The 18,446-nt window shown below is 46.4% G+C and overlaps 2 protein-coding genes across 2 annotated transcripts in view; one reads left to right on the top strand and one right to left on the bottom strand.

Moving 5' to 3' along the window:
- The window catches only part of Dclre1a (DNA cross-link repair 1A), a 422,254-nt gene that overhangs the window by 278,803 nt on the left and 125,005 nt on the right, over positions 1–18,446 (bottom strand). The gene's annotated exons all lie outside the window — the stretch shown is intronic.
- Tdrd1 (tudor domain containing 1) overlaps positions 1–18,446 on the top strand; it is a 36,073-nt gene that overhangs the window by 6,963 nt on the left and 10,664 nt on the right. The window contains exons 4-18 of the mRNA XM_051199739.1: positions 1,554–1,698; positions 3,186–3,291; positions 4,347–4,410; positions 5,209–5,313; positions 5,489–5,671; positions 6,096–6,239; positions 6,743–6,914; positions 8,137–8,208; positions 10,895–11,059; positions 11,145–11,252; positions 12,441–12,611; positions 13,789–14,031; positions 14,337–14,474; positions 16,897–17,007; positions 17,543–17,713. Coding sequence (XP_051055696.1) covers positions 1,554–1,698; positions 3,186–3,291; positions 4,347–4,410; positions 5,209–5,313; positions 5,489–5,671; positions 6,096–6,239; positions 6,743–6,914; positions 8,137–8,208; positions 10,895–11,059; positions 11,145–11,252; positions 12,441–12,611; positions 13,789–14,031; positions 14,337–14,474; positions 16,897–17,007; positions 17,543–17,713 — 2,098 coding nt within the window. The remainder of the gene's footprint in view (positions 1–1,553; positions 1,699–3,185; positions 3,292–4,346; positions 4,411–5,208; positions 5,314–5,488; positions 5,672–6,095; positions 6,240–6,742; positions 6,915–8,136; positions 8,209–10,894; positions 11,060–11,144; positions 11,253–12,440; positions 12,612–13,788; positions 14,032–14,336; positions 14,475–16,896; positions 17,008–17,542; positions 17,714–18,446) is intronic.

Below are 18,446 nucleotides of genomic sequence, written 5' to 3'. Positions count from 1 at the left end.
TATGGTTGATATCAATGAAATACTGACCTTGGTAAAAGAAAGGTGTTCTCTTCTGTTTCTTCAAACTGTACAATTAAAATTCTCTGGTGAAAATAGCCAAGACTTTGTCATTTGTTTTGGGGGGGTCTTAAACTATGATAGAATTTCCTGAATATTTATAACTGTTCAAATTATTTCATATTTGTTTATAAATTTTTAAAACAGTCTGTTACTTGTATAGTCACTGTCTATGTATGCTGAGTCCAGTCTGTTTTGGATTAGTTTGTAGGGTGTGTAATTCAGTTGTATTCCATTTTATTTATTTGACTTGGAGACATCGAGTTTTTGGTTCGTGTGCTCTGCCCTCCCCCACCTGCCATGGACTTTGACAGTGTCCCATGAGTTATGATAACTTGTGTTTTCTGAGACCCACAATTTTTTGTTTTGTTTTGTTTTTCCAGACAGGGTCTCTTGGTGGCTTTGGAGCCTGTCCTGGAACTAGGTTTTGTAGACCAGGTTGGTCTCAAACTCAGAGATCCGCTTGCCTCTCCCTCCCGAGTGGAGACACACACATTATTTAGAAGAGTGTTTGGCACGATGGCATTACTGCCTTCTGAGTGCCTGTTCCCAGCTGGAGTTTCCTGTGGTCTGAGAAATCTGTGATTTGCATTTCAGCCCACCTTTCTTAGCTCTGTGCTGGCTGACTCCCCCCCCCCCCACACCACACACCACACACAGACACAAGTCCTTATGGTTGTGGTTTGATTGAAAGGTCAGGTCCCAGGCTGGCTGTGAGTGCCCTGCTAGCCCTTGCGGAGAGTACTGGTTCTGCCCTAGCAGGACCTGTTGACTGACATCTGCCTCGTTCTGATTCTTGCTGGTTTCTGTCTGGTCTGTCAGTGGTTGAGAGAGACTTAAATCTCCGAGTGCACTCACCCCCCCACCTTTCTTTTCCTCAGTTTTCTTCATGCCGTGGAGCTCTGCTGTTGACCCCACCATTAGGAGCCCAGGGCTGTGAGGTCTGCTTGTTTATCATATACTGTCCTCTGTGGAAAGTCTCTCCTTTTATCCGATAGTTATGCACTGTCCCCGGCCTCTGTTAATTGACGTTCATGAGGAAATGTACCATCATCCGCTACAGGAGTTTCTCACACACAGTAAATTTGAGTGATGTCTTGTTGAACCACTCACCCATATTGAAAGCTTATCTTCTGCCACCCCGTCTCCCTGCATTCTGTGAGCATTTTGATTGGTTCCTGTCTCTGAAGCACTTTCCTAGTGGTTACCATACATTTTACATTATATATACACAATATATGTATTGTAACTTTATATATTTTACAATATTTAAAATATTATTTACTTTATATAGATACAAGGCATCTATGTAAAATATTTTTATCTGTTTAATTTTTTTTTTTATAAAATGATCAGAGTTAGTGCCTTCTCTACCCCTTTCAGGGTTGACCTTATGCTTGCTTTGTATGCTAACTTTAGGGTTTCATCACCAGCGAGGCAGTCCCAATGCAGTGCTGAAGAGACATTCTAATATTGATGTTCTTTATTCTTCATAGAAGACCAGCAATAACGTGTCTCCTGAAAAACCAAAAAAATCCCAGAAGCTGTTTGAGAATGCCTTGTCTGTAAACAATCCAGCGCTCTTCAGCTCTTTAGTCCCGCCCCTTCGGTCCACAACCTGCCACCGCTGTGGCCTGTTTGGTAAGCCAGCTCAGTTGGGCGCCTGTTCTGTGCATTTGGGAATGTTGTGTTAGGGTGAGCGTTAAATGTGTTTGGGTTTGACTATAAATGGTGCGTGTGGTGTTGTATACTCATTAGGAGTGTTTTATTAGGTGAGCATTAAGTGTGTTTGACTATAAATGGTATGCCCATTACTCATCTGCAGCAGCTGACTGCTCTTCATACCTTCCTTCTTCTGCTTTCTCAGCTATTACTGATTTTTAAACAAAGCTTTCATGTCCTGAAGTGCAGAGAATCATCTAACAAAATAGAGACTTCTGTAGCCTTAGAGCCTGCTATTCTGTCTCTTTCCTATCATTCTATCCCTCACCCAGCCAATGGTGTTGTACTGTCACATAAATAGAATTACACAGCCATAGGCCCATTTGTTTACATTTTATTTATTTAATTTAGACTGGTTATCAGATTAGTCTGTCAATGTATCAATTATTTGCTGAGATAGTAATTGCATGACTATATTAGTGTTTTACAATTTATTTGCTAAAATGAACAGATGGCTGTACACCTTCACCATGTAGAATGTGGTGTTTTGGTAGGTTGCTTGTCTGTTTGGTAAGAGATGTTGTGCCTATGTCTAGCTATTGGCTGTGGTGAGCAGATCTCTGGATAGCTTTGCCCCAGACTGTAAGCCTCTGAGTGTCCACCCAAGAGTAGAACACGTGATCATGTTCTATAAGAGGCCACAAAGCATTGCCTAGGCCACTTCCTTGGTCATGAGTTGTGCTTGTCCGGGAGCTTTGTCAGCATTGGTGGTGTTGGTCCGTGACGACCACCTTCCCCATGGTGGACAACGTGGCTCATGGTTCTGGTTTTGGTCTCCTTGGGACCTGCTGTCTTTACCAACTTGGAAATTTGAGCTTTTTAATTTTTTTTTTTCATTTTTGGAGTTGAAGCATTTAAGATCTTTTTGTTTCTTGATTTTAGATTAGTTTTCTTCCACCTGGAGACCGATAGGATTTTATTTCAGAAGTGTCCCGTTTCCCCAGTGACTCTTGACCATTCTATTTTGAATGACACACGCCTCTCCTCTCCTGTGCCTCCCATGTACCCTCCCCTCTCCGTGGCAGTCCTGTGCCTCCATTTCTCACTTTACGGGACCTGACCCTGAGTAGCTCAGCGTCTGCATGGTCTCTCGGTGATTAGCACAGTGATGTGTGACCAACCGCAGCTCTTCAGGGTTTTGAATATGTATTTATTTAAGAAATGATTTGTTTTTATTTTGTGTGTGGGTGTTTTGTCCACATGTGTCTGTTTTTCATGTATATACATTGCCGGAGGAAGCAGAAGAGGGCAGTTTATCTCCTGGAACTGACTGTTGGGAGCCTCCATGTAGGGGATGGGACTCGAACCTGGGTCCTCCAAAAGAGCAGTCTTTGCTCATAACCCCTGAGGTTCCTCTGCAGCCGACCTCTTCTGTGCCTTAAGCTGAGACAGAGTGTGCTCTACAGGGTCGCTGAGGTGTTCCCAGTGCAAGCAGACATACTATTGCTCCACAGCATGCCAGAGGAGGGATTGGTCTTCCCACAGTACCGTCTGCAGGCCTGTGCAGCAAAGGTGAGCACGCGTGTTCCGATAAAGAGGAGCTAAGTGATGTGCTTGCTGTTATTTTGCAACCTCCTGCCAGGCCTGCTTGCAATTCTGAAGCACTAGCTAGTACTTAGCAAGATTTAGAACCTCAATGTGAGCTTTTTATCTTAGATTCATGTTACTGTTTTGCGTGTATGTATATATACATGCCACATGTGTGTCTGATGACTGTGGAAATAGTGAGCTTCCATGTGGGTGCTAGGAATTGAACCTGGATCTGTTGCAAGAGCAAGTGCTCTTTTCTTAACTCACTGAGCCAAGTCTCTAGCTCCTCAAGTGAATTTCCAATGGCTGGAAGTTCACAGCACCCATTAGTTGTCCTGGGTGTTAGTGCTGCAGCCTCTCAGTGCCTCGTGCCTCATGAGGTGTGGTCCACTTTACACTTGAGTTCATACGGGCTGCAGGGACCACCTGCATCTCACAGACGAGGACTCTGAAGCCAGGGGACCTCAGGACTACGGTTCTGTTTCCCGGGGACCTCAGGACTATGGTTCTGTATCCTGGGGACCTCAGGACTATGGCTCTGTTTCCCGGGGACCTCAGGACTATGGTTCTGTTTCCCGGGGACCTCAGGACTACGGTTCTGTTTTCCGGGGACCTCAGGACTACGGTTCTGTTTCCCGGGGACCTCAGGACTATGGTTCTGTATCCTGGGGACCTCAGGACTATGGTTCTGTTTCCCAGGGACCTCAGGACTACGGTTCTGTTTCCCGGGGACCTCAGGACTACGGTTCTCTGTTTCCCGGGGACCTCAGGACTATGGTTCTGTATCCTTGGGACCTCAGGACTACGGTTCTGTTTCCCGGGGACCTCAGGACTATGGTTCTGTTTCCCGGGGACCTCAGGACTATGGTTCTGTTTCCCGGGGACCTTAGGACTACTGTACTCTGCTGTAAGCATCACTCTTGGCAAGTTTTTGCCCTCCTAACTTTTGTTGAGAATTCTAACAAAGTTAATATTTATGACCCTTTTTAAAGAGTTTCTTTGTACTGTAAGAATTATAATCAGTTGTCATCTTTCAGTTTGCACAAGCTTGAAGATAATAAGCCACCATATGAAACAAAGAGCATTGAAGTGAAAAATGAGGTAGGGTGTTTTGGCATTAATTTTAAATAACTTTCCTTTATGAGGGCTTGAGCAAGCTCAGCTATTTTGAACTTCTACATCACACTTGCATTCATTTCTAAACAAAACAAGATGTCATTAATTCCATACCCCTAGTGGTTAGGGTGGCATGGTATAATTTGGGGTGGGGTGGCTGCTTGGGGCTTTTGAGAATTGTTTATATACAGTCTTTGCCTAAATGTTCTTGAGGCAGCCATGTTTCTGTCTAAAGGCATGTGGACTACTGCAGAGCTCTCGCTTTAGAGCGCCAACGGCACAGGCTCTTCATCTGTGGGTCTCGATTCTAGGCCTGTCTCTCTCCTATTTTGTGTTAGCTATGTAGACCAAAGCGTTCATTCTACCATTGTGTCCAATTCGTATTCATAGAGAATTCTCATCTTTGTAGCTGCTACTACCTCCTACTGGATAAAAACAAAAACATTAACAGGTACACATTTAAACTTTTAAATGTTGCCATATATAGTGGTTTGTACCTGCAAACCCAGAACTTGCGAGGCCTTGAGTTCTAGCTTAGTCTACGTAGTTTCCTGCCAGCCTGCAGGAAACTAAATGTTGCATGGATTAATCAGTGTGACTATCTGAAGGTGATCTTTCCTGTCACTCACCACTCCTGCTTTGGACCCTGTGTGTCCCCTGCCTGTGGAAAGTGGCTCTGGGGAGTTCTTAGAGAACTTCCCAGCTCCTGTGCTTCCCGACTTATGCCACCATGCCACTGGAAGCCACTTATGTGTCACAGCTTTCTGTGCTTTTTCCGAGCAGAGTGACTGTCCCCTTGGAGTCCCCGAAGAAATGACTGCTGGTGCTGAACGAGTGATGTTCTCGGATTTGAGAAGTCTCCAACTCAAGAAAGCCATGGAAATAAAGGTATTTGTTGGACTTTCCATGGAGAGAGCTGGAAAGAACTGCTGGGTGGTTTATTCCTCGTTAGTTGTTACGCATATTGATTTACAGTGCAACTAAGTGCATCCAGTGAAGTCAGTAGGAGTTAGGAAAACCATCAAATTTAAGGAACTTGTTTTGTTTTTCCTGACTTTGAAAGGGCACAGTTACTGAATTCAAGAACCCAAGTAACTTTTACATCCAGCTGTATTCTTCGGAGGTTTTAGAATGCATGAACCAGCTCTCTGCAAGCTTGAAGGAAACGTATGCAAAAGTGGTGCCTGAAGAAGATTACCTTCCTGTGAAGGGGGAAGTCTGTGTTGCCAAGTACACCGTTGATCAGGTAACCACCGACAGACGAATTGTTTAACAGCGAGCTTCAGCTCCCCTTGTTGGGTCACTTTATGAAGACCAAGCTATCAAAGCTGCAGCACTGGCAAGCTCGGTCACCCTGTCTCTTCCCTGCTCCCCTGCCCCCCCAGCCCTGTGCTCTCTGCTTTATTCCTAAGTGATTGTGAGCATATTGCTTGCTGGCCTTCAGAGATGACTGGCGTGTAGCTGAGGCAGTGTGTGGTAGTCATCTGGGCTATAGAAACTCTTGAGTTGTCCATTTTGGCCATTTTGGATTTCTCATCGAAAGGTTGCTTTTGAGTACCTACAGAGGAAAGGCAGTCTTTCATTTGCCTGCTCTCCAGGCTGGTCAATGGCTTCATAGACTAGGATTGTGAAATTGGTTTGAAACAGAATGTCCCCTCTTTGCCTTGCAGACTTGGAACAGAGCGATAATACAAGGCATTGATGTTCTACAGAAGAAGGCACAAGTCTTGTACATTGATTATGGAAATGAAGAAGTGATTCCCATAGACAGAATTCACCAGCTAAACAAGAACATTGACTTGTTTCCTCCTTCCGTGAGTCTCTCTGTACATCCCTGTCCTCATGCCCTGGGAGCAGTGCCTGTTGCCATGGATGCAGTATTTGCAGCTGTGCCCCTGTGTCACTGTGGCGACACTGTCCTGGCTGTGGCAGTGTGGATGAATACCCTGTAGCTGGGCTCTTCTGCTGTTCCTCTCTAGGTAGCATCTTTTGTAAGTAACCTTTTCAGGCATAGGTTAACAGCTCTATAAATCCGCCATCTCTATATCTATGTATTATTGGAAAGAAGCACAGTTGATAGATAACAAAGGTAATTTCTGTCCTGTTTCTGAAGCTTCAGTTGCCAGCAGTTAGCATTGCAAGTAGAAGCATCAAAGGGGTCAACTGAACCTCAGTTCAGATGGCTTACTGGTAGTATTGGAGGCTTTTGATGATTCTTTTTAGCATTAAGTAAACTCTTTTCAAAACTCTTTGAATAATTAGACAATTTCATTTTAAAATACTGATTCTTGGAAGTAACTTGCACAAAATCTTTCAGGCCATAAAGTGCTTTGTGGCAGGTGTCATCCCAGCCGACGGTGAGTGGAGTGCAGAGTGTATCACAGCTGTCAAGGCTCTGCTTCTGGAGCAGTACTGCTCAGTCAAGATCGTGGACGTCTTAGGGGAGGAAGTGCTCACCTATGCTGCTGATGTTGTACTAGAAAGTTCAGGTAAGATCAGAGTCTATCATGTTGTTTAGTTCTCGTCTATTTCTCAGGAGCAACAGAGTCATGCATGGGAGGCCAAGAAATGTCTCTCAAGTCATCCCCATTGTGATGAAAGAGGGGCCCTGCTTTAGCAGTTTGCCAAAACTGTATGGAGTTAGATGGTTTAGAGGTCCAGATTTGGCTAACATGGGGTAGCTATATTATTATCCTTTCAATATGCCATTACAATGCCTGTTCATGATTCTGTCTTCTCATCCCCCATGCATTTTCTTGGAGCATGAGCACAGTATACACTCACACAGGCACACACGCATACACAGCTTAGTACTGTTAAGAGTAAGGTTTTTCCTGCGGGTCTGGTCTCACCGCCACGCCAGCCCCAAATAACACACAGACTCTGTATTAGATATAACTCTGTTGGCCTGTTACTAGTTTCTTATTGACTAGCTCTGTCTTAAATATTAACCCATTTCTATTCATCTAAGTCCTTCTGCGTGGTCTCATCTTACTGGAGAGAGGGGCTGGCCTTCTCTCTCCGTCCTCCATCTTTGAACTCCTCCCTACTCCTTCCTCTCTCCTCCTTGTCTCCTAGTTCCAACTATCTTGCTTTCCTATTGGCCAACAGTGCTTTATTCATTAACCAATAAGAGAAACATATTTACAGAATGACATCTCCCGTCAGTACTCAGTGTTTATGTTGTAGAGTAGAGGCCCTCTGGAATCTGCCACCAAAGTCTGACAAGTGGCCCCTCCTACTTTAGTGGTCACTGCTTCAGTTCCAGGTACTGTCCCTCAGTGCTCTGTGTGGCACAGAGCAGGAGCCTGTCTGTTGACATCTAGTATACAGTCTGTCTTATTTTATTTATTTTTGACATGTGTATCTCATACTGTGATTTCAGCTTTGGGGTGTGGGCTCACATCAATGTTGGCTGATCTGCTTGGGTCTTTCATTAGTTTCCATAGTTTTCTCTCAGATTTGAGCATGCTTCTGAGCCAATAACTGACTTTATTACTAAGAATTTTGAAGATGAACCTTTTCATGAAATTTTTGGTTAAGTGGCTTGGAATTTTTTTTTTATTTTAAAAACTGATTTTCTAAATATCATTTTGCCTGTAATAACTGCCTGGTGAAGGAAAGTCAACCTGTGCAAGGGATAGAACACTTTCCCGTCCGTGGAGCTTTAGATAGTCTCAATGGAGATGTATTTTCTTAACCCCCTTTTAGGAAAACAGCTGGACCGTGTGCTTGTGGAAATGGGGTATGGTGTGAAACCAGACGAGCAAAGTGCAGACCAGGGTGAGTACCCAGGCTCTCGCTGAACTGTGACTCCAGCAGGGCCCTCCACATCCCAGGGAGCACCTCACTTGTCCTCGAAAGGCGTGGAGGCAGCATTGTTAGGACCACCCCGTAAACTTCCATTCAGGGTAGTTTTCATTTAGAAATCCATGATCTAACCTCGGTTTCCCCTCCTGCCCCTCTGAGTCTCCTTTTCAGATTAGTCCTAATGTGATCATCGTTAGAGGCTTTAAAGCAAACTGGGTTGAGCTCTCTGAGATTCTGTGCTAGTCAGATGTTTCTTAAGACCTTAGTTCCCCCCCCCCCCATTAACGGTGTGTGTACATGCTTACATCAGGTTTAACAAGAGAATTAGATTTCCTAAGACCCTAGGACACCTCTCATGACTTGTTCATATGCACAGATTTTATTTCTGTCTCCTTTCTCCTTTGCCACTTGCTTTGGATGTAGACATAAACCATTCTTTTGTCCACAGTGTAGAGGTGACGGTAAGTTGGTGGCTACTTGTCCCAAAGACAGACCGGACCGCCCTGAGGTCTGTCCCCTTCATCCGTGGTTTCTTCTCTTACAGTCATCTCTTTAGGAACCTTTATGACGATGAAAACCACCTTCGATGGTTCTTTTACCTCTGTGTATCCTATGTTCCTGAGGGGAACCTGGGGCCCACAGGGTGCAGACACACAATCTGGGAGTGGGGAAAACTTGGGCAGAGCAGCAGAAACGGTGGAGGTGCTTCTGGGAAAGGGCGTCACGAGTCATCAGCACAGATGCACTGCAGCTGTGTGCAGCAAGGAGCAGAAGGGCCCGAGAGCTCTGCCACTGCTGAGGCTCCATGAGGTGGGATGAAGTAGTCTTAAGGGTTAGCACACCAAGCAACAGTACAGACTGAAGAAATAAAGAACACACTTGTGAACACATGTACATAAAAGGACAGGGTTGGCTCTGAACAGTGGAAAGTGGAGTATGGCTGGAGCTGGCCATGAAGAAAAGCTGCAGGGCAGGGAGCTTAACCTTAGGGGGTGAACAGGAGCAGGACCACGGAAGGTCCCTGCTGTGCTGAATGGGAAGAGACAGCAATGTGGAGTAATGCCTTGCTCTAGCGGAAAGAGAAAGGGATGAAGATCGGCAGACATCCTGACGACCCTGAAGACCTCTGGCCAGGCTGACAACCCTTCACACCCTGTCTGTGGTGCTTTGAATGAAAGAATAGAAGGAGAAGGTGTGGACTTGTTGGAGGGAGCGGTGGGCCTTGAGGCGCTAAGATGCAGCCACGGCAGGCCCAGGCACTCTCCTGCCTATGGATGGCAGGTGGTCCTCTGCTACTTCGGTAGCAGCGTTCGCTCTGCCTGCGATGGAAATGGACGGACTCTCTGAAACTGTTGACTCTTTTATAAGAGTCATGGCCATGACCATGACGTCTCATCACAGCAGTAGAAGCCCTGAGGCACTGGTGAAGGCTGTGCTGCAGCCTCTGCCCTTTCTGTTGAAGACTGTCCGTGCCAGTGTACTGTGTGCAGTCTCTTGACTTGTGACAGCAAAGATTCCTTACTCGGCTCCTTCCTTCCCAGTCCTTAGTCAGATGGCACACAGTAGGGTTCACCATGTGCTTCGTGGGACTGAAGGAGCTCTTGGCGGGTGCTGTGCAGAATTTGCAGAGCTGTGAGGGGGAGTGTGATGATCGTTCACTCACTCAGCCTGCTTAGATGTGGGGCCACAGATGCTGACAGGGCATTGAACGCCCCAAAAGCCACCAGATCGTCATCTCTTCCTGTGCAACAACAGGACACCGGTTTATTTTTCTTGCTATTGAGTTTTTCTTTTGCTCAAGCCTTCATTTATATTTTGATTTTTTTTGGAACACATAAAATATTTTTAATGTTTACTTTGTTGCATATAAGATCATTGGCCTTTACCTTGGCTGGGGTTTGGAGCCATTTCAGAGAGACTTTGAGCTAATTTCAAGACTCGTGCACTGTGTTGTGGGAAGTTGAGCCGTGAAGGCAGGACGGCATGGTGCTGTTGGGGCTGTCTCAGGTCTGTGAGACCTGACAGGTCTGTGACGTTAATTCTGGAAACTGTTTATCTCCTGATGTACACGTCTGGGTTAGCAGTGAAACTGACCTCGGGTTTTATTTGGACAGTGTCATCTTCTGATACAGTATCAGTGGAATTCTGATATTGATGTCATGATGTCTTTGTCTTGACGCTAAATGCCTTGAGACCATGAGTTTTGTAGGCCATCTGTTTAGTTTTCATTCCATCCGAGCTGTTGCAGGTTGTTCAAGCCCCTGCTGCGTACGTCTCTGACGTCAGCTCAGAACCAAGCCATGTGGTTTTTATGTCACCTTTTCTTCATCTGAACTGACTAATGCATTTTTAAGTGTAATTTCAATTAAATTCAGTATATTTATGAAGCAAATGGTTTTCCGTGTGTTCTGCTTTGTGTCTTCAGGACCCTGTGATGTAGCCAACTCTAAGACGCATTTCACTGAGCTCCTTAGAGAGTGGCTGTTTTTCTTGAACACTTTCGTTAGGTTTTCCTTCCTCTCTGCAGGGCCCCACTGAGTGCTCGCTCTGGTTCCCCGGGGCTGTGGTCCCTCAGTCGGCACTACACTCCATCTTTGTTTTAAAGCAATTGAGGCTGTTCCCGTGTTGCTTTGTTACTGTCACCCTTCTGCTCTCTCAGGCGCTGCTGAGGACATTGGGAGAGTGACCCCTGACAAGGTCGCTATAGACAGAAATGCCCTGATCCCCAAAGTGCTGACCTTGACTGTGGGTGATGAGTTCTGCGGAGTGGTTGCCCACATCCAGACACCAGAGGACTTCTTCTGTCAGCAGCTGCAGAGTGGCCGTGAGTCAGTTTTCTTCATTTGTTGTTATCGCCTGCAAGACGAGGAACCGCATTCCCGTGTCTAAGTCGTGATTTGTGTCTGCAGACAAGCTTGCGGAGCTTCAGGAATCCCTCAGTGAATACTGCAGCCAAGTAACTCCACGCTCTGACTTCTACCCAACCATCGGGGACGTGTGCTGTGCTCAGTTCTCAGGTGAGGACATGTTCCACATAACGCTGTACATACCGTTGAGTGAAATCAGTCTTTGATTCATACCAAAGGGTCACACATGGGCTTATAATTAACACGCACCAGTTATGTTCCTAAACATCCCAGTCAGAGTAGATCAAAGCAGTTAGTATGGCACATACAAGGACAGTTTGTTTTGCATCAAGAGCCTGAAGTGGTAAGGTGTTTTTCTTTTTAACTCTTTACCAGACCCTTTCTATTTAGAGATGAACATCAGCCATCCTGCTTACCCGAGTACGGGAAGTAGAGGCTTCCACTTAGGGAGCTGTGTTTGAGACATCAAGAGGCCCCGGAGGCCTAGAGCTGCCATGACCTTTGTAGCTACAAGTTTCACTTTTTAGAAGCCCAGTTCTGTCGCCTTGTCGTAAGGGACAGCCCAGCTGGCTCACTGAATACTCAATGCTGGGGGAGCCACTGGTGTACGCGTCTTCTGGCTGGAATCCATTTATTTCATCCTGCTACAAGTGTTCCAGGAATGGCCTTACTTGGCATCTTAGCAAGTAATCTGTGTGCCTTGGTGATTGACAGGGTTGGAACAGTTCTCTGTCCTGCCGAGCCATCTGTTAGCTATTGGAGAAACAAAGTCATAATGATGTTATATGCCATAGCATGATAGTCAGTCCTCAATGTCACCTTGAAGGATTTCACAGCAGGCATGAGCCCCACCCATGAAGGACTGACACCTGACACCATGAGCCAACACGGGTCCTGCTTTGGGAAGGTTGGGGGTTCGGAAAGCAAGACTGTAGTGTTTAGTGAGCATGTGTGCTGAGTGCTTCCTATCCCAGCAGAGTGGACACTGGCTGTCTCTAGTTGAGGACTTGTACTGGCTGTGGGTGCTGGGGAGCACCTGGGAGGGTGTTGGGGAGCACCTGGGAGGGTGTTGGGGAGCACCTGGGAGGGTGTTGGGGAGCATCTGTGAGGGTGTTGGGGAGCACCTGGGAGGGCTGTGAGGGTGCTGGGGAGCACCTGGGAGGGCTGTGAGGGTGCTGGGGAGCACCTGGGAGGGTGTTGGGGAGCACCTGGGAGGGTGCTGGGGAGCACCTGGGAGGGCTGTGAGGGTGCTGGGGAGCACCTGGGAGGGCTGTGAGGGTGCTGGGGAGCACCTGTGCTGGCTGCAGGGGGTCTGAGATGGCTCTCTCCTTGTTTCAGAGGATGACCAGTGGTACCGCGCCTCGGTTCTGGCCTATGCTTCTGAGGAGTCTGTCCTGGTTGGATACGTCGATTATGGAAACTTTGAAATTCTTAGTTTGAAAAGACTTTGTCCCATAATTCCCAAGTTGTTGGACTTGCCGATGCAAGCTCTGAATTGTGTGCTGGCAGGTATGAAATGTGTGGTCTTCCCATCTTTAAATATTAAAGTAAAAATGAAAGTGTGAGAAGACATGTGTGACAGGTAGGCTTGGCTGTTACTGGTCAGATGCTTGTCCATAGGACCCAGGGCCTCCACCCGTCGGTACATTGTCTTCAGCAAACTTCACAGGTCCACCATGATTGCAGGTTGTATCTCAGACATTTCTGAGCTTTGAGCAGTGACGTTCTCTTAATTGTTTTGGCTGTGTTTGCATTATTTCCAAGATCACTTCACTTGCATGTGCCGCAAGACCACAAAATACCTCCAAAGGGTGAGTTCCCCCAGCTGAAGAGGGGTCCATGAGTGTGTGTCTTGTGTCTGTGGGACATACTGTCTCCTGTTCCATGGAAAGGGTTGAGTTTGCTTCTACACCCCTCAGAAAAGCAGGAGACAGTGAATCCTGTCACACATTTGGGCTGCAGAAAAGCCTCTACAGCATTCACCCTGAGCAGTTTTCCAAATCAGTTCAGTTTTCTTCATTAACAGAAGCTAGTGGAGAGTTCCCTTACTCAGCTTTAGTTTTGTACTGATTCTAGCTGACCTTTGAATTACTCGTTTATGAATACCTTCCAGTATTGATTTGTATTACAAACACACAAACATACACACACACTTTCCTGTTAATTTTTTTCTTGGTGTCTTATACCATTGTGATTACCTTAATTGCTTTTCTTAATTATAATTTAGGACATCTCCATCGCACCCTGAGATCTCATGTTTTACAGGACAACCTGTTCCCAAGCATAGCTAATCTATCTTTCTCTATAGATTTGACTTTGTGGACATTTTCTATGGATGGAATTAAGAATTTTGTTTTTGTTTTTTGAGACAGGGTTTCTCTGTATTGTTTTGGAGCCTGTCCTGGAACTCGCTTTATAGACTAGGCTGGCCTCAAACTCAGAGATCTGCCTGCCTCTGTCTCAAAAGTGCTGGGGTTAAAGGCGTGAGCCACCAATGCCCAGCTAAGATTTTTGTTTTTATATATTGAGGTACAGAAGCATTTTTAATTCTGCTCTTTTTCATATTTATAAAATCTTCTTTAGATGGTATGTTTTGGTTCTAGTGTTTGACTCTGAAGAAATGAAGTTAAATGTAAAAATGCTTGTTTTAGGACTGATTTTAACATCTTTAACACTTACTTGGTAGGAGTGAAGCCATCATTAGGAATTTGGACTCCAGAAGCCGTTTGTCTCATGAAGAAGATTGTGCAGAACAAAATGGTCACAGTAAGAGTGGTGGACATGCTGGGGACCAGGTCTGTGGTGGAGCTTGTAGACAAGTCAGTGACGCCTCCCGTCAGCGCTTCTAAAGCTCTCATAGACTCGGGCTTTGCTGTTGAGGAAAAGGAGATGGCGGCAGACAAAACCAGCAGCATGCACACAGCCAGTGGTAAGTAGGCTGTGCAGCGGGCAGCGCAAGGCCAGATCCCACGGCTCCGAGAGTCCCTGCGCCAGGGTTTCAGGGCAACTGGTGTTTGAGTGTCTCAATTGAGCAGTCACATGAATGCACTCCAGGTGTGAGAGAGGTTTGTGTGGAAAGTGTCATTAATCAGAAATGTGTGACAGTCACTCAAGTGATAAGGTGAACTGCAATCTTGAATTTCAGGGTTCACTTTTCCAGGCTCCTTCACAACTGTCAGTGACAGCTCCCATCCCAACTGTATCTCCCTCTTTTGCAAAATGTTACTTTCACAGTTCCCTTGGGCATAGAAGAAACAGCGGAGCCATTGGAGTGGACGTGGGTTGAGTTCACCATTGATGAAACAGTGGACGTAATGGTCTGCATGATGTACAGTCCTGGGGAGTTTTATTGCCACTTTCTCAAAGACGATGGTAAGTCCGTTTTTCCCTCGTAGGACATTAATAGGTAACTTGTGTATTATTGCACAATAAAGCACTCTTTCTGAGCAGCCAAGCAGGGATTTGCGTTTCCACAGAGGACTCGATTGCACTAAGTTTGCCTTTATTCTGTCTTGGCCCTACTCTCTGTATTTAAACCATTTCAAATTTCATAGCATGTCTCCTAATATTGTAGTTGGAAATTAAATATATTTGTTGATGCCATTGCCTGTTAGATTCATAGAGACCAAATGCTGTACCGGGGTGCAGTGTTAGTTCACAGGTCATCCTGGTAGACAGCTTATCAGCAGAGAAGGAAAATGTTACCCAGGATCCCATAAGCTTCCTGCACCTCTCTTCCTGTCCTTACCCATTCTCTCTGCTTCAGGGGGAAGTGGGTCCCACATAGACTGAATTTTCCTAGTTTTTGAACCTCAACATGAAGCATAACCATTGTATTATGTATTTTTAGCTTTGCCTTGGTTACTATTCCTTCACATTGTTGTTACCACTAATTGGAATTGTTTGTTGTTGCTTAATGGGTGTACAGCAGTTTCTAGTTCTGTTTTCTTTTGTGGCACTTGGCTGGCTTTGAAATGATGATAATGTGAGCACTTGCCTCTGCTCATGGGTGCGTTTCTACCGTGTCCTCCTGAAACCCTGTTGACTCATGAGTGTGTCTGTTCTCAGTGCTGGCCGTCTTGTCATCTTGAGTCAGTCCCCATGCTCTGGCAGCTGTCACGTGGGGGTTTCCATTCACCACATCATCCTGCTTTGTCTTTTCTGCGTCACTGGAGCTGTGGTGACTGAGCACCGTTGCGTTTGCTTTTCTAAAGTCCATTCTTTCTCTTGCCCAAATAATACGTATGTTAGAGTAGATACTTAAGTCTTTGACTCAACTTCTAAGATACAGAACTTCTTCATTTAGAATCACCATGGAAATGGGCTGCTATTTTATATAGAACAAAACTCAGGGTGCTAGAGGCATGGCTTGGTGGTTAAGACACTGACTGCTGCAGAGGACCACCCACACAGCAGCTTAGAACCATCCGAGACTCCAGCTACAGGGGGTGGGGAGTCTGACACCCTCTCCTGACCTGCATTGACACTGGTCCCATGGTATGTGTCCATGCAGGCAGAACACTCAGACATAAAATAAAAACAAGTAAGTCAAATATAGTACAAAGTTCAGGGGTAACGGTGTGTCGTGGGAAGCCACCCCCCCCCTTGTGTCTTGTGGGCTGCAGCTCTTTTGCAGAAGCAGAAGCAGCCTGGTGTGTGTAGATGCCATCTGTGCACGTAACTTTGGATTCTTCTTTACCTTTCTCAGTGACTTAGATACCGGCTCACATACTTCTTTCCCAATAGGTTAAGTTACACATGTGTTGTTTGCATAGGTGGTGTGGAGAGCTCTGTGTGTGGGGTGATCCTGGGAGACCAGCACTGGATTGTGCTGGGTTTCCCCAGGTAACTTTTCCTTTTCTAAGATACCCTAACCCTAACCGGTCCAGGATAAAGCCTCCGTCTCTACATTGTTTCCATTTGTGTGGTTTGAGCCTAGCTTTATCAAAACAGGTATTGATAAAGATTGCAGCCCTTATATTCTGATTTCAAGACTGCTCTTTTAAAAACGTTTGTGGGTGTTTGTCTGCATGGGCCAGACACCTGGAACAGGCATTATGGTTGTGAGCCACAATGTGGGTGCTATGAACTGAGCTTGGGTCCCCTGAGCCGTCCTTCCAGCCCTAGAGCTGGCTCTTGGGACACACACGTCAACATCACGTGATAGGTTAGTGGGTGAGTGTGCCCTCGGTGCTGCTGCAGCAGCATGTCCTTGCTCACTCGAAAGCGGAAGGTTCTCACTGACTCGGCCTGTCTCTGTGACAGCCTTTGCCGGCATTGCGTGCCCGGCTTATTTGGCTGCTTGGGTCCCTTTCCTTTAGATGCCAATGCTGTGTGCTCATGTGTCTCTAGGTGGCTCCCGCCTGCCTGGTTCTCTGCTTTGCCACCTTCCCCCCACTAGCTGGCTGCTGGCTGCTGGCTGCTGTTTCCCTGCTGCACACTGCATGCGACTCTGACCTTTCCCTCTGCTGTACCTGCATGTTTCCTGCAGGACTGTGTCAGGCCTCTGGATGCCCACTGTGCTGTGCATTAGCAATTATGTTTGCATGTTCAGGAAGGAACTATCTTCACGGGTGTGTGTGTCATCCACGCCTGTGTAGCAGCGGCACATGCACTGGTTTTCAGTTTATTAAGAATTTAACGGAACATTGTTGCATTGGCTTAATTTTTGTGTGAAAGGAACAGCATTTGCTGTAATTACTGGTTGTTTAGGGTGTACTTGAGATTTTCATGGTGAACAAGACGTTAAAAGAAATCTGTTTAACATTACTCATTCTGTGTATTTTGTTATCAGCTCTAAAGAAGCTGGAGGACCTGAACAAATCATTAGCAGAACATTGTGCACAGAAGCTTCCAGATGGCTTCAAGGCAGAGCTAGGCCGGCCTTGCTGTGCATTTTTTGCAGGTAAGATAGAGTTGGGGTCAGTGGCTGTGCAGACCTTTTGGTTCCTAACATTTAGACCTTGTCCTGGTGCAATGATGATGTCTTGCCTTGGCATTCTGTCCTTCCACACCTGAATTCAGGTGTGAAAAGCTGTTCACCACATGACAAGGCTTTTACCGTTGTTTTTTGTTTGTTTGTTTTTTGAGACATGGTTTCTCTGTATTGCTTGGGAGTCTGTCCTGGAACTCACTCTGTAGACCAGGCTGGCCTCAAACTCAGAGATCCAGCTGCCTCTGCCTCCCGAGTGCTGGGATTAAAGGCGTGCACTGGATAGAGTATGAATCAACTCTGACTTGTATCAGCCATCAGGTGGTAGACACTTTAAAATGAGTGTTGGGGATCTTCCTCAGACTAGGGACTTTGAGAAAAAACTGAAGTTACGATCTGGAGGAGCACACGCTTGTCAGCTTTGTGACAGCGGATGCTTTCTGGAGAGGGAACTTGAGGGTACAGGAAGGGAGACTGTCAAAGACTCTGCTGCTTCCGCTGCTTCCAGGTGATGGCAACTGGTACCGGGCTCTGGTCAAGGAGATTTTACCCAGTGGAAATGTTAAAGTGCGCTTTGTGGATTATGGCAACGTTGAAGAAGTCACCACAGACCAGCTCCAGGCAATATCACCACAGTTGTTACTGTTTCCATTTCAAGGGGTACAGTGCTGGCTAGTAGGTAGGTGTCTGCGAGGGCTGTCTAAACTCCTAGGAAAACAACTTTGTGTAACACTCTACCTTTCAAGTGAGCTAGAAAATCCCACCCTATGCCACAAAATGTAGGAACTGAGTGTTTTGGCCAGAATACTCGGTATGATATGGAAACTGTGCCCCAGCTCTGGGATGAGAGCTGGCGGGACTGTCGGGACTCTGAGGGGTTTTCAGGACTCTGAGAACTCAGATATGCAGGCATTGGTGATCACATGACCCATGTCAGGGCGGTGAGTGGACCTCTTGAAGGGTGACTGGGCTCATGTTGGGACACTGTCTGGGACTGAATTTGTGACGAGGTGTTTGCTGTCACCCTGCTGCTGGTGCGGTGTGGGAAGACCCCTGGGGTCGGAAGACCAGTGGCTGTGGAACCAGCTGGTGCGGAGACAATCCGACAGGCACAGGGAGCCGGCAGTGCAGACGGGGCTCTGGACCTGCTCTCTGACAGGCAGGTTATTTAAACTGCACCGTTTTCCTGTCTGGGAAAGCTAGTCTGGAAGCAGAGACAAACATGTAAAGACTGTGTGTAGCAGGGCTCAGCACTGTGCCTGTGATAACTAACTGCTCCATAAACACAGCGCGTCCTTGTTAGTGTCTGAGGGCGTTGTCTTCGCTCTGAGGCGTGGCCTCGTGTGGTCAGGACCTGGAACTAGTGGCCCTTCGTGCCTTTGCCTCTTCACTCCTGGAATTATAAGCATATG

This window comes from Phodopus roborovskii, unplaced genomic scaffold (genome assembly GCF_943737965.1).
Source record: "Phodopus roborovskii unplaced genomic scaffold, PHOROB, whole genome shotgun sequence".
Classification (NCBI taxonomy): Eukaryota; Metazoa; Chordata; class Mammalia; order Rodentia; family Cricetidae; genus Phodopus; species Phodopus roborovskii.
The sequence above is the reverse complement of the archived record's forward strand: the minus strand, read 5'-3'. Positions and strand labels throughout refer to the sequence as shown.